Here is a 17103-nt window from a genome sequence, read left to right as displayed (position 1 = left end):
TTTTATACCCTCTCTACTTCAGTCACCATCAATTACTTTGCTGCCCAAACAGCAAAACTCATCTCCTACTTTAAGTGCCTAGCTTCACGGTCTAATTCCCTCAGTGTTGACTGATTTAACTCAATTACATTCCGTTATGCTTCTTTTGTTTTTGTTCATCATCTTACATCCTCCTTTCAAGAACTCTGTCCATTCTGTTCAACTGCCTCTTTGCTGTCTCTGACAGAATTACAATGTCATCAGCAAACCTTAGGGTAAGTCTTTCCTCTCCCGGGATTGGAATGACTCCTTACCCTCTCCCTTAAAACCCACATCCTTTCGTCTTTCCCTCTCCTTCCCTCTTTCCTGATGAGGCAACAGTTTGTTGCGAAAGCTTGAATTTTGTGTGTATGTTTGTGTTTGTGTGTGTCTATTGACCTGCCAGTGCTTTTGTTTGGTAAGTCACATCATCTTTGTTTTTAGATATATTTTTCCCACGTGGAATGTTTCCCTCTATTATAAAAATAAGAGTTCAGTTAGAGGAAAACTTTACAACTTGGTCAATGACACTGCAGTCATATTAGAGACAGCGAAGGACTAACAAGATCACATGAATGGAATTTATAGTGATAAGGACAGAATCTTTAATAATGAATTAATATTTGTGACACAGCAGGGACTGGAACCCAGATCTCCCGTGAATTATGCAGATTTGCTAACCATGACACCATTGTAGCACTGTGGCCAACAGCTGCAGGACTACCACAGTCCACTGCCCTTCCTAATTCCAACTTCAGTTTACGCCTTCAGGGTTGTCCGTGCAGCTGTGCCAGTGGGATAGTGGTTAGCACGTCTGCCTAATAAATAGGAGAACTGGGTTCAAGTACCTGCTGTGGTACAAATATTGATTCATTACTACAGCTGCTAGGCTTCATGAAGATAAGTTGAGACTCACATGCCCCCAAGAAGATGGAATTGATAGTGTTTTGAAAAATATTATAACATGAATCCTAATATTCAGAACTGCAACAAAAAATAATTACAAAAGTAATTTTAGGCACCTCTAATTGAGCCCTGTATTCTAACATAAAAATTGCAAATAAGTAACCACTAGACATAAAATGCAAAATTAATAAAGCACATCAATTAGCACATGATAATTTTCCTAGCTCAAATAACATTTACTGTCCTTCTTAATAAATTAAATAAGTCACCAGATGGTCGCCTTTGACAGCTCTGTATCAGGAGGAAACTTTTGGATTACTGAAACAACTGACCACCTTTGAATTTTAATAATTTTCATAGAACTATAAATTAACTGTCAACCAAATAATGGTGTTCTCACCTCTGTGGAATTAACAGATAATTTTGTACACTTTGCATTGGACAATAAACTGGGGTGACACAAGCATATGAATAAGTTAACGAAACAGCAAATAATGAAGGAAGAAAAAAAAAGAAAGAAAGGAAAGATGAAACAGAATTTCTTTGAAAAATTAAAGCTCACAGCACAGATTATGTTGTGGGATGATGAAGTATTGAATAGATTTGGGGAAAAGAGGAGTTTGTGGCACAACTTGACAAAAAGAAGGGACCAGTTAGTAGGACATGTTCTGAGGCATCAAGGGATCACAAATTTAGCATTGGAGGGCAGCGTGGAGGGTAAAAATCATAGAGGGAGACCAAGAGATGAATACACTAAGCAGATTCAGAAGGATGTAGGTTGCAGTAAGTACTGGGAGATGAAGAAGCTTGCGCAGGATAGGGTAGCATGGAGAGCTGCATCAAACCAGTCTCAGGACTGAAGACCACAACAACAACAACAACGAAACAGCACACTGCTGCCTGGCTTAAGTGACAGAGGTAGTTACTGAAAGCTGTCTTTTATGCAAGTCTGATGTGGCGAGTTAACCGAAAATATTTTATCTCAGTCCTGCCTGCTTTAACCTTGCAAATCTGTCTCACTGTGTTGACCTTTGATTCTTTCACTTGATATTCTCCCACAACATAACCTGTGCTGTGAGCTTTATATATATATATATATATATATATATATATATATATATATATATATATATATATATATATATATATATATATATATATATATATATATATATAAAATGGAAGGAAACATTCCACGTGGGAAAAATTATATATAAAAACAAAGATGAGGTGACTTACCGAACAAAAGCGCTGGCAGGTCGATAGACACACAAACAAACACAAACATACACACAAAATTCAAGCTTTCGCAACAAACTGTTGCCTCATCAGGAAAGAGGGAAGGAGAGGGGAAGACGAAAGGAAGTGGGTTTTAAGGGAGAGGGTAAGGAGTCATTCCAATCTCGGGAGCGGAAAGACTTACCTTAGGGGGAAAAAAGGACAGGTATACACTCGCACACACGCACATATCCATCCACACATACAGACACAAGCAGACATATATATATATATAATTTTTCAAAGAAATTGTGTTTCATCTTTCCTTTCTTTCTTTTTTTTCTTCCTTCATTATTTTCATTAGACATTACATTACAGAGCTTGTCAGCTTGTTGTGCCCTATCAGGTGATTAATATATGGAATGCATCTATATTTAATTCAGTATATTTATGCTCAAAAATATAACACATCTAAATAAGTACAAAGAATATATTGTTAAATTTTTAAGCATGACAGAATGCCTGTGTATCCAAGAATGCCCGTGTGTGCTCCTTACATGGCTTTCATAATTAAATGTACAAGACAGGCAGCAATTTCTCTTCACATTCGACTGTCTGAGACGTGTTGTAATCTTGCAATGTTGTGTGCAGCCACAGGAGGGGTTCTCGTGGAGTAACATGCTGAGCATGTTCATGCAGATGCTGTTCAACCCACAGCAGGGGCCCAACAAGTCCGACAGCATTGACACTGAGCAGGTGAGTTGCGACATCGCTTAAATACTAACAACAACCTTTCCAGCAAGTAAGAAAAATAACAGCTGCAGGAGGTAGTGAAACCAATGCTCCAGTGGCTCAAACAAGCAAGCACTGCCCACAAAATGGTATTCAATTTAACTGACTTCTTGAGACTCACACTTTCCATTCAAAACTGAGACAATGAACCTGATAGTGAAATGGTAAAGTTGAGAATATGCTTATACAATAATGTTACAGAGCTTACAGGGCCAACCGCCTCCAGTTTACAATGGTAATTTTGTGTACATCTGAATCTCTTGTATGATGTTCAAACTTTTAATCATGTAGACACCTGTGATGTTATATTTGTTAATATAATTATTTCCTGACACAATCACACTGTTGACATTACCATTATTGACCAAACTGAACAGTCATCTCCATATCACTGTATGGCACTCTAGTGTTAGCTTCATTGACAATTATTGAGAATTCTGTTCATCTGTTTACATTTCTCTGTCCTGACAACATTTCGTATCACCTCACATTTCTGGCTGCTCATCAACTCATCCCATAAAGAAAGGTCCAACTGTTGCAGAGGCTATAATTATCTGAAAATTTACATTTCTCCTTGTTTTTTTGCATGTGGTTCATTAATGATCAAATTATGTATCAAAATAACAAAGAAGAATTCACAAACAACAGTGCGCTCCAATGCTGTTAGATATCTGTTACACTCGTCTTCTTACATGATCTTTCTTACAACTATTATTCCTGCCTTGCACAAACCTGAGTAACATAATATCACTTGTCTATTCTAGAATGACAGGACAATGGAAGCCACACAGAACAACTGTGGCAGGATAGCGCTCTTTATGAATTACTATATGAAAAGAATATTTCCCATGGAGAAACCTAGCCTTCTTTACTACACTTTGCAATGTAGTTCCAGAAAACATGACAGTGATTTCCTCATAACAATAAAAATTGCTAACTTTATTCATGAAGCCTTTAACCTGGGTTTAAGAGAGGATATGGTAGGAGAACAGAGCACAAAACACACCTACAACATTTTGAAAACTGCAATGCTAAACTGACATTAATGAAGATAAAGATACCAAAGCATTTTGGTCCAACAACTGAACCACAGAAGCAAACAAGGAAGCTAATCCCATCTTAGCATATTAAAATAGGTACAAATGAAGGAAAGCACATATTGTTGCTCAGAATTGCAACATTATAAGAAGTTTAATAATGAACAATATGTTATGTCTTCTCATTGTCCTCACAAAGCATATGGCATTAGTGAAGTGATCAGGAACATGTTTTGTCATATAAAGGGTTTCTAATTCTACCAAATCCAAGTTATAGTAATGATCTAACTCTCCTATAAATGGCACAAAGAAAGAATGATAAACAGCTTTAAGTCAACTGAACAATTTCCATAAAAACTCACCATCTTGTGCTTTTCACACACTTTTGCTGTGGTGGGAGGTGTGTGCTATAAAGTATTTATTTAAACCACAAATATATATTCTGAGTTTAGTGTGGATTGCATTCGACTCTCTTACAGATGACTGCAATAGTCAGAAGTTCTGACTGTAACTGGAAAATTTCTCCCATATATTGTTTTAAAACAAATTAGAACGAAAAATATGCTTTAACACCTGTAATCTTACTGTTAAAAGTATTATGTATCAGACAAAGTAATTGGATGCTAAGTTTCACAATGGGAAAGCTAGCATACAATTGTATGAAAAAAACTTAGAAAGTTGCACAGCATACAATTAGAAAGTTTGTTCTTACAAGGAACTGGAAGCAGGCCCTATAGGGGGCAGAACAAGTGGAAAGTCATGGCCATTCCTGCAACTTGACTTTCCATTATTCCAGTACTTTCTTGTCTAGTATTCTCTGCCCCAGTTCTATACAGACACACTGCAATAGCACCAAAGTACTCACATTCCTTAAGACTTTGCAATAAAAAAGATATGTAAGATTGGAAATGTAAAATCTGGAGAAGGCAACTCATACGCAGTATATAACTACAAGAAATTGGTGTAATACACCTCTGCCTGAATTGTATACTTAAGGCTATATTACAACATATTACATTAGAGACTAACACACATACACACACACACACACACACACACACACACACATACACATACACACACACACATATACACACACACACACACACATACATACACACACACACACACACACACACACACACACACACAAATAAAGCTTTATTTATTTGGGAGTTGGAAACACTGTGACCTCTGCAACAGTCAAGGAAAGTTAGGTCTTGTGTTAAATGACTGAAAATAGCACATTACAGTAAAGAAGCAATTATTACACCATTAATCACAACACTAAAAGAAAAAACTGATTTTAGCACAGAAAAGGATGAATAATACTGCTACATGTTTAATGATGTAATATTCCAAAGAGTTAGCAAAGATAAAAAAAACTTTTTTCCCCCACCTTCCATTGAATGAGAGAATATTTAGAAACTTGTAGCTTAGTTACATCAAAGAATTATATATTTGTTTTTGTTATTAAACTGTATATTATCTTTTACTGTGATATGAATTTGTTTGCAAATGCACATACATTTCAAATAAATTTGTTACATTTTCCACCTACTTTTTCTCATTGTTATAATTTAGTATGTAACTGACCACTGAACACATACATAGTTAAACTAACATGGAATGACTTACATATTCGTGCATTATATGGAAGTGGGTCAGTAGCCTAGCTTTGATGGACTGTAATTGAAAAATTGAAGAGATCTGAAGTTTAATGCCTGTGACAGTTGAAATATACTACAAAATAAGCTTTCATCAAGGATGTAAATTCCAAAATTATGCATAAAATATACATTGCTCCAGAGTAGGTAATCCTATTTGTGAAATATTTCACTCTCAGTTTAACACAGAAGTCTGTATATTGAAAGTGGAGAACTACAGTAAACATGAAATTTAAGGAATTCCAAACTTGGGTAATAATCAGGATATGGTTACTGATTATTGGAAACCTTCTTTCTGCATCTCAGTATTGTGTTTACTTTTACTTGTTGTTATAATTGTAAAAATGCATGTACCATAGGTACTTCTTATGCAAGGAACTTATCCCTATATGGAAGGGCACAGACTGTTTTTAATTAAACCACCACAATTTAGTTTGAAGACTAATAGGGTACTGCTCACAGAGAATTTGTATATTTAATGAATCATATAAAACTAATAATAGTATCTGATCAGTGTTTTATTGTCTCTTCACATTACACCTCCCTGAACTGACATTACAATGAAGTAACATGCGAGCATTTTATTCACCAGACAGCCAGTCCATGCACTGATACGTAATGACATACATACCTGCATTCTCCCAGAGTGTCATCTGTGACAGCAGGGTGCCCTACATGAAGACAAGGTTGGCTATGAATAGGAGAGGCTCAGTGAGACGCATCACTATTCTTTGCACCCCTCGAAACTTTGCAGACGACAATTGGCAATGACAGGTGTACCCCAAAGTGACATTTTCACCATCTGGGCCTTCTGCTAAGTTGTGAAGATGTGGGATACAGTTTCTCATACCCGTTCATTCCAACAGAAATGACTGGTTACTACTGCAGGCGATGTCAGTGCCTTGCACTCTTCTCAGCCACTATCTATACAAGTGGCAGATAACCCAATCCACAGCTAATAGCTACTTGCAAAGATTCTCCATTTCATTCTCTCAACCTCAGGGCCAAATTTACAGACAGTGACACTCTAGGCCACTTCGCTGCCCCCATCTCCTTGTTTTCGACTTTCACGATTCTTTTCTCCAACTTTTCTTATCCTCAATTCTGTTCTCCTCCGTTTTCTTGGTCCTCATGCTAGAACATTCATGCTACCATCACAGGTCCCATCCTCAATGCCTCTTCAACACAAACACCAACTACAATAGTATTTCCACTCCCAACTTTACCATCACAGTTGCCACACATTTAACAGCTGCTGTGCTTTCATTAAACAGTGTTAAAAAATTTCTATTGCTGTCAAAGTAACTACTACTGCTTGGACAGTTCAGATTTGGATTTTTACACTTTTACAAAATCTTTTAGACAGTTCAATATTTCGTTTCCTATTTTGTGCACCACTTATCTTCTTCACAGTGCTCATTGTATTGGATACAATAATTTTAAAAAAAATTAGAGCTAACACATGCAATGATGACAACTGACAACGCTAGAAATTTCAGACTAGTAAACAAGCTGATTTGAAACACAAGTACACACCAGTTGTGACCAGCAGCATTAGCAATCACCCTCCAACTGAAATCTGCAATGAACCAGTTACTAAATGAGCAACAATCCTGCTAGTTTTCCTTTCACGTAGTCGTACTACTTACAAACTTTTTTGTGAACAAGTCTACATACAGCATTGCTCATTTGTAGTGTTTTGCTTGATTTCCATGCAGAACTGAACTGACCTTAGCTAAGTAAACAAGTCTAGAATAATTCAGACAGAGTTTCAAAAGTAACTTTATTAGCGGTAAAATTTGTTATCTACATTAATCGCCAACCGACGATGTGAGAAGACATACTGATGTAAATGTTTCTCTCAACTGCAGGGAGTGGCTCCTTCGCCTTGGGCCAACCTGCTGTCTGTTGGACTCAAGATCCTCACAGCCATCCTTGGTGGTGGAAACACTGCTGGAGACGGCATAGACAAGGTTGACAATGGCAGCCCCATGCAGGTCAGTACACAATGTGGTGCAATACTTACAAGGTAAGGTTAGTCTAAAGGGCTTATTACATGTGATTGTGTTTGAGCATACATGGTTAATGATAAACCTACTTCTAACAACCATAGCCTCACCTGAAGCTTTTCTATTGAGATGCTAAAAAAAAGCACAGTTGCCTACATCTACTATATGGAAGCCATTACAGTCATTGTTATGAAAGCCTCCCAGAAAAGAGTTATTTATCTCCCATTCTACTCCATTAGTATATGCTGTACATGAAAACATGGTGCCTTTTATTTCTCTTTATGCACCTAATTTTCCTAATTTCATTGTTTATCCTCTTGCACACCATATGTTTACAAGTGATTATACAAGTTAACTATTTAAAAAAAGTAAATACTGTAAAGCACCCCTGTTAATGTGTTATTTATTAGAAACAAATAGGCACTGCTAGTGGTTCAAAAGTGACAGGTTCATCCTCTGACAGTAGTTCATGTTTAAAATTATTCTATGCCATACATGCAATTTTCGCTGTTTTTCATTGTGGCCAAAGTTCCTTGAGGTTGTTTGGTCAACAGCAAAAAATGATATAAGAAAATTATTACTTTACTGTAATTTGACTTGACAGTGAACTAAACCAACATAAACAATTACCTCAGATAAGAACTGGATTTTGCGTTACTTACCTCGAAAATCCTGCATTAACAGCCATCAGAGAATGAACTGCCATTTCAGAGTCAGTAATGTGCATTTGTTCTCAATAAAGAGTGTTGTTAACAGAGGATAGTTGTTGTCAGTTTCACTTTATTGTAATAATTTATGTACCTTTTCAACAGCCACCATCTCACCATGTCAGTTTCTGACAAAACAGCAAAGAACTTATCTTGTTTTACAACTGACAGCAAAACTATGTCAAAGTAGTTCTTCATGTATTTTGGTCACGAAATGCAGAAGTTGCCAATAACATCAACAAAAGCACAAACTCTACAATAACAATGCAGATCTACATGATACAACATAACAGGAATAGTACAACAGAATCCACTTGAAAATGATGGAAAACCTGGGATGCAGTAATAACAGTATGAAATAGATAGGTTGCTACTCACCACACAGTGACAAGCACAACAAAAAAGACTGCTAAATATTTAAGCTTAATGCCAGAAGACAGTGGCCATGTGTGTGTGAGTTGTGCTTATGTTAATGTATATGTTTTTCTATTTCGGATGAAGAACTTTTTTCGTTTGAAAGCTTAAATGTTTAGCAGTCTTTTTCATTGTGCCTGTGTGTGATTCAGTGCCAGAATCTACCTTAAGAGTGATATGGGAAATGGGAAACAGGGCAACCTTAAATAATAAAGTACAAATCAACCTGAGTGGAGATTTGTTTACTTGCACTTCTCAATCTACAGCCTAAACTTTGGAGAAAGAATGCCTCACTTACACTGTTAATGCATTGTTTGAGTTACTTCTGCTTTTCTCTGTTCACTGCAAACATCCTCATCTTTTACGTGCGTCGTAATCCATACATCCCATATTTATTCCAGTTTTAAGCATCCTTTGTCTCATATAATGAACCAATCTGCTTTGTTAGCTCAGTAGTTTGTTCCCTGTATTGAGCTTTTCTATCTCTGCATTCTATTCGGTACACATAAATTATTTTAGCCATCTGTACAAATAGATAACAAACTGTATTTGATTACATGCTGATTATCTAAATAACTGCAGTGTCACTGATAAGAATACATCAAACAATTTCATCATTGTAACAATGAACAAATGAATAAAATCAATTTTCACTTTAATTCCATGTAGTAAGTAATAATGACACATTAATGGCTTTCTTCTAGTAGGTGTGTCATATGTTCTTAGAAACTACAATCGGGGTTCATTGCATTCATTCTGTCCTGCACGAAATTCACATATAATGGAAAATATTGTTTCACTAGTTATCTCAATTTGAGCTAATGTGACAAATACATTTTGTTGTTATCATTTACACCTTGAGAATCAGTGTCTCTTGTCTAGAACACTTTCACAAAATTGATTTCACTATTGGGATCTTCAGTCCTTAACAGTGATGCAAAAGCTTTTAAAACGTTTTATAAATCTAACTCAATCTGTTTTGTTATTTACTTTCCATTTCTAGTGACATTAGTATAGCAGCTCTTGTAGCACACTGTGCTTCTGCTTTGCTTACACTTTTTTCAGTTTCACCATAATAATGGTATGGTAAGCTGACTTTATTATAGATAAATAAAATCTTAAATTTCTATTATTTTGTATCCTCCTTATTTTCTCTTATTCTTACATTCATTCCGTCTCTCTCACTTGTGAATACTATGTATATATGCAAAATTTATTACAACTGTACATTACTGGTTGGAATACACAAACTCAAGCAGAATTTCACTCTTATTGCCCCACTGGCGGTGATGGGACGACAGAATCCTGTATATTGCTAGCTGTAGTAATATCTGTAAATGTTCGATAGATTAATGACAAATGGAGCCAAAAAGTAGTAGTGTTGCAGTTAATGTAAGCAAAATGAAGCTGAATTCTAACAACCATACACACATCACACAAACAATTTTAAGGCAAATCAAAATTAATCAGCAAATTTACACATACAAGAAATAAACTTGGTATTAACACAGACATGTCATTTATATACAAGTCAAATTATTACTACAGACATCTGTATCTACGTGCCTTGCTCTCATTAGAAGTTGACTGTAGGTATTTACAAATTATTACACTACAGTTGCACTGACAGTGGGACACTATACTTTCCAAGAACTACTGAGAGGCATTTCTTTTCTTGCTCTGTGATGGAGTGTGGTTATTATCTGATGCTGCAATTCATCACAGTAAGACGCTCTTAAGCTCATTAGTTCAGTATTCATACAATAGCAAATGGCACATTCTCTCATCAGTTATAAGGGGTATTCCAAAAGAAATGAACTAGAGGCAAAATTACAGAAACCAGTACCTGTATGTTAGAAGTATGATCCTGGCTATTGGGAGAATTGTGCCACTGTGATACAAGGTGGTGAATGACTGTCTCATAAAATTCCCGGGGCTGCGATGTTAACCAGTTCCACACGTACAGCTGGATGTCGTCGTTTGAGGTGAATCGTTTGCCTCTCAGAGTCTTTTTATGTGAACTAAAAATGGCGTAATGACAGGGAGAGAGGTCCGGATTGTATGGAGGGTGACCGAGGACCTCCCATTTTAATTTCTGCAGGAGACCCGATACTGTGTTGGCCATATGAGGCTTTGCATTGTTCTAGAGCAGAATGATCCCACGGGTGAGACTGCCTGGTTGTTTTCATTTGATCACGTAGCAAAGGGTGGTCAAGGTTTGCTAGTTACACTGGGCGTTAACTGTTGTCCCGAGCTGCAGGAAGTGAATCAGAAGGGGGCCACCTTGGTCAAAGCAGAACGTCAGCATAACCTTTCCTGCACTCATGTGGATGGCCTTGGCTTTTTTTGGTCATGGTTACCCTTGATGCTTGCACTGGAGACTTTGCCATTTTGATTCTGTTTCGAAGTGATGACACCATGATTCACTGTCAGCCAGGAATGCATTCCCTTCCCGAGCATAGTGCTGCAGATGAGAAAGGCGTCCTTTTGGTATGCTTCCTGGTGTGGTTGAAGACTGTTGGGCACCCATTGGGCACACACTTTGGCCATGTGCAATCCTTCGTTCATGATGGTGCAAACACTTCTGGCACTCAATCTGACCATGGCGGCTATGGCTTTCACTGTCACTTGGTGGTCCTGGATAATGAGTGCATCCACCAGCTGGATGATGTCATCGGTAATGAAGTGTGGTACTCCAGACCGTGCATCATTGACTAATGACACCCGTCCTTTCCTGAAGCACTTGTGCCATGCCTTGGCTCTTGCAAGGGACGTGCAGTGTTCGCCATAGACTTGTGACATTCATCAATGAATGTCTGTTCCTCCTACTCCTTCAGCTGTCAGAAAATGAACAAGACCTCTTTGCTCTTCTTTTGATACTTCCATGTCACTGTTTGCAATGTGACTGTCAGCATTGGATGATTGATGGATGCTGCTGCTACCTCTGTATAGTCACGTGTGTGCACCCTTACCATCGAGTGCAGGCTGTGTACTTCCACACACTGGTCAGAAGCACACCTCATTACATGCGCCACGATATATCCTCCTGTCACTGGTTTGCACATTCCAGACTCTGGCTCATTTCTTTTTGAATGCCCCTTATATATGCAGGGTGAGTCACAAGTGAAGAAAAATATTTCACTGACTGCATACTGCTGTATGCAATGAGTCAAAAACCATTGTAATTCTTGTCTCTCTCTCTGACTTCTTATTCATGTAACAGAAAACAAGTTAATCAAAAAAGAAGACACTAAAGAATGTCAAGGTTTGGCTACATTATTTTCCCACAAGTATATCACATGACAAACTTGTGATTTGTGTCAGCCAGCACTGATGAGACGATGGGAAAGACTCATCTCATTCCAGAGCATGATAAATCATGTATGAACTTGTGAGCCACACATTGCATACAGTTTACAGACTGCTGAGCCCCATGAAATGAGAAGCTGGGACTGCTAACAGAAAGAGTAGCATATGTGCTGAGTGAGAATAATTCTATCTACAATCCAGGCATATTAAGAAATCATGCCATTCTTTCCTCCTGTCTAATGCAAGTGCACAGGACCACTCAAAACTTCTTTTCACATTTTACTTTTGACAAATTCAGTTGCAGTGCTATTTTACAGACATAGGCAAACTGGGAATACAATTTTGTGTTTGTAGCTCAACGTTTGACACTATGTACAAAATGCTTTTTCTCATTCATGGTTCGCCATGTGAATGATTAATGCCAACTGTATAGAGATGGAGAGCTATGCCAGAATAACAAGTGATCACCTGGATTCGCATGGCTGTGAGAGAAACAAAACCTCTCTCTCTCTCTCTCTCTCTCTCTCACACACACACACACACACACACACACACACACACACAAGAGCACAAGAGATGACAGAGAGCACGGCACTGCTTGTGGTGGCGACAGTAGTAATTAGAGGAGGCACCCTCCCCTCACCTCTCACCTCACCTCACCCTCGCTTCTCGCACGCGCAGGGCATCCTCGCAGCCGTGCTGACGGCTCTGTTCGGTTCCCGGGACCCCGACCAAGTTGCGACCATGGCAAAGCAGGCCGGCGAGGTGAGTATCTGCTCCACCCGGACCTCCCAGACCCCCGCATGCAGCTGCTGCTTTCTGGTACTGGTGCCGGTGGACGGTTCTTTACTTTATTTACAGACACACTTCTTCTAAAAACCGTCCTGAGTCCTCAGTCAGATAGCATTTAAACTGTGCTGTGCATGGCAACAACTTGTAGAATGCATGCCGATACTGTATAAAATAACAGTCACCACTCAATAATATTAACACACTAAACAAATATGAGAGGTGCCTTTTAAGGTTTTACAAAAAATGAGTAAAGTGTACCATTGTTTTACAAAAAATTCATTTCAAAACTTATTGGTAGGCATTTGAACCATTTATGGATACATTTTTTCCACTGTGATGTTGCTACCTCAAAAACTTGGTTGTGTAATGTCTCAGAAGTGTACTGTGGTGACGACTGTCACTGCTCACAAAGTGTTTGATCTAAGTGAATAAAAAGAAGCAATTAGGAGATAAAGCAGGCTAATACAGCAAATGGGTCATTAATTCTGCATTCTCCTCCATCATTTGATTAACTATTGAGTGAAATGCTGTGTTGCAATTGGCATTGTGTTGAAAAATGACGCAGAACGTATCAGTGGTTTTTCCTGATTTCATCAATGACTTGTGGTGAACAAATTGTTGTATACCATTCAGCATTTGATTCTTCAATTCTCTACAGTAACAGTTGCCATGTGTCCAGTGTAACCTAACAAACAGGCAATCATTTTCTAGGAACTCTTTTGAAAACTGAACACTTTTGTCGGTTTCAGTCATTTGGAAACTCTCAACAGGTGACTGCCATTTACTTTCCAGACCATAGGAATATATTGCAAGTTCCATCACCCATTATGGTGTTGTTTTAGATTCTACATATCCTCAGCCAAATCCTGAGAGTTACTTACACCAATTCATGAAAGCCTGTTTTTGAACTATGATAAAACTACAAGGACTCTGTCAGGAGCAGATCCTTTTTGTAGCCAAATATGTATGAGAAGTCAAATATACTGCAGTCTTCAATGTGCCCACAGATGCCTCTAATGCATCATAAGCCAGATGTGGATCCTTGTTAATTGCATGACATCCATGTTTTTTTGAATGACTAATGATTTCATTCGACCTTCACAAAATTTGTCAGTGTCAGAAGTGTAAGTGTGACAAATTTCTGCAAACCAGTTGCAATAAGTCTTCTAAGGTGACTGATTATCAAAAGCTGAATGATGTAATGTGATGGATTGTTGTCAAGTTGGGTATTTATGAAAACTGTAAAAAATTGTCCGGCAACAATCTTCATGTCATATTTCCATTTTCTCACAACAATCTTTCTTCAAATCCTACTTGTAAATAAAATTCTTGGCCAACTTGAGCTGCCATTATTTTAACAATAACAAATGATAAAGTTTGAAATAATAGTAATGTTACATCTCAGTAGTGTCATCTACTGGTTGGCTGTAGCTGTGATAATCCTGGTACAACACCATTGCTAATGATTGTAATGAGCTCCTAAGATGTGTGTAGAAATTCTGGTGGCATCTTAATCTCTACATTGAGTGTGCTAGTCCTCTCAAAGAATGAGAGAGGAAGGAAGGGAGAAGGTAGTAAGATTATAAAAAGATGTCATACAGAGGCATCAGGTATACAGTATGATGCACTGATTACGTGATCCAAGTACTACTAGTTGTGACAACTGCATCAATCCTACGATTATGAAATTTGCAGCATAAGTGTTGTTTGACAACGATATACACAGCCGTATAAGTTACATTTTAGTATTCTCTCAATACTAACAGAGGGATTGTTGGACATACATCCATACCCTCTTTTCTTTATCTTAAGTGATAAATGAAATTTGTACAAATTATAGTAATGGACATCCCAGGATAGAAACCATAAACAAAGATGAGGCATCTTAGCCACTCACTTGTATTTAAATAATGTGGAGCACAAAGAAATGAGAAACATGGCAGATTCTAAGTATCCACCTGATGGAATCTCAGACTCCTGCCCACAGCTGACATTACAGTGTGAGATTCCATCAGGTGGATAATTAGAATCAAACATAAACATGAGCACAAAAAAAGACAGTGACAGAGTCAAGCTCAATGTGTTCTCAGATGCCTCTCAGCTGTAATGTGGTGCCCACATATGGGAAAGGTCCAATACCATGCCTAACTTTACTCTGTCAGATTACTCAAAAAAAAAAAATAGTTTTAAGTCATCATATTGCTCAGAAAATTGGGGAGAAGATGGGTACATAGAACTAGACACACAAACTAAAGATGTTTGATACACAAACTAAGGAAAATGGATTTAGGTTCATTCTGCACATCTGACATGCACTGTAAATGCCACAATTGTTTTACTTGTTGCTATATTGATCAGTTAAAAAAAAAACCTGCAATTAGTCCAAAATATGTCAGGACTATAGCCAATCCAGACACTGCTGCCTGCAGGACTGCAGTGTACTGCACGTCACTTCTTTGTGTTGCAAAATGTCGGCTAGAAAAATTACACTGTTAAGCCAAAACATTATGACCACTGCCCATCACAACATTGGATGCCACCTGGTGGCATTGCAGGCATCTTATATGGTAACAGAAGTATGTAAGTGGAACAGACACGCACAGGGATCACCCTAGCAAAGATACGGGCTGAAAATGGTGAAATCCACTGAGATAAGCAACTTTGACGAAGGGCAGGTTATTATTACACAGAGCCTGTGAATGAGTATCTCAAAAACGGTGAAGCTGGCCGAATGTACATGTCCTACCCTTGTGAGCATCTACGGAAAAAGGTAGAAGAACAGTGAAACTTCTACTAGATGTTAAATAGTTGGATATCCACAACTCTTCCAAAACATGGGGTTTGGAGGCTTGCCTCTTCTGTAAAGTAGGATATATGGTGATCTGTGGCACCTCTGCTGAAAGAGCATGATGGTGGTGCAGCACAAGTGTTTTGGAGCACACCGTTCATCGTACATTGTTGAACGAGAAGCTCCACAGCAGACCACACTTACATGTTCACATGTTGACCCATCAATCTATGGAAACATATCAGCTCTTTGGATGAATCACATTTTTGCTACACCAGGTCAATGGTTGTCTCCACAACCACCGTCAATGACATGAACAGTGGTTCGAAATGTGCAGCGCGCCAGACACATGATGGTGGGAGCAGTATTATGCTACAGGTGACATCCTCCTGCACTTGCATGGTACCTGTGGTAGTAATCGAAGACACCCTGACAGCTGCAAACTGCCTGCACCCCTTCATGCCTGGTGTCTTCTCCGACAGAAATGTCATCTTTCAGCAGTATAACTGTCCCTGTTTCAGAGCCAGAATCATGCTACATTCATTTGAGGGGCATTATAGTGAACTCAAAGTGATGTCAAGATGATCAAATTTGCCTGACATAAATCCATCTAAGTCGCTATCAGGCACCATCACTATGCTCGCAAATCAGTGGCCTGCTATTTACAGGAATTACATGGCCTGTGCATAGACATCTAATGCCACATACCACCACAAACCCACCAACAAACTGTCTGATCCCTGATACACAGAATCAGTGATTTCATTCCAAAGATGGATAAACAAGCTATTAAGCAGGTAGTCATAATGTTTTGGCTCATCAGCGTTCAAAACAGTGGAAATCACTAGATAACAACAACTAAAAACCAATTAGATATCCCATTAAGGAGTACAATGAAAATAATCTGAGTAAATGAACTAGGCTGTGCCATAAAATAACCTGCCATATTGTCAGGCATTTAACTTTTTGAAACATTTACAAACAAAGGACTTTAATTTAACGTGTCACTACCTACTTACAACTACTTGGTTGAAGCACTCTCTGTCCACCAATAAATTATTTCAGTTTAGGGATTGATTCTGGTTCTCTGGATAATTGGGAAAAAATGTATTAAAGGTCGCCAGAAATGGAATAAACATACCATTGTTCTGGTATTGAAAAAATGTAAGATCATAAGAAAGTTCTCTTTGGTCAACACATATTAAAAATTAACATTATTCATTTGTCAAATACAATGTGTTAGCCAATGTGCAGGACAGTAACCAGTAATCGGCTCCAAAGTAGATGAGATTACAAATGTATGTGTTTCTTTGCACCACTTATTTTACTGGCAGTTACAACAGTTATTCGCACATACACCTCCTTCAATAATGATTAACCAGTAACCCTGAATCTGTCATTAATTAACACTAGCTAGCACACAAAATCTAAAGCATGCAGATATTA

The 17103-nt window shown here is 38.0% G+C and overlaps 1 protein-coding gene across 2 annotated transcripts in view; it reads left to right on the top strand.

Annotated features, from left to right (window-relative positions):
* LOC124551070 overlaps positions 1 to 17103 on the top strand; it is a 74741-nt gene that overhangs the window by 45383 nt on the left and 12255 nt on the right. The window contains exons 3-5 of one of the 2 annotated variants that reach the window (XM_047125957.1): positions 2794 to 2898; positions 7510 to 7635; positions 12759 to 12842. In XM_047125957.1, coding sequence (XP_046981913.1) covers positions 2794 to 2898; positions 7510 to 7635; positions 12759 to 12842 — 315 coding nt within the window. The remainder of the gene's footprint in view (positions 1 to 2793; positions 2899 to 7509; positions 7636 to 12758; positions 12843 to 17103) is intronic. The other variant, XM_047125958.1, reaches the window with a different exon arrangement.

This window comes from Schistocerca americana, chromosome 9 (genome assembly GCF_021461395.2).
Source record: "Schistocerca americana isolate TAMUIC-IGC-003095 chromosome 9, iqSchAmer2.1, whole genome shotgun sequence".
NCBI lineage: Eukaryota > Metazoa > Arthropoda > Insecta > Orthoptera > Acrididae > Schistocerca > Schistocerca americana.
This window is presented reverse-complemented; position numbering and strand designations above follow the sequence as displayed.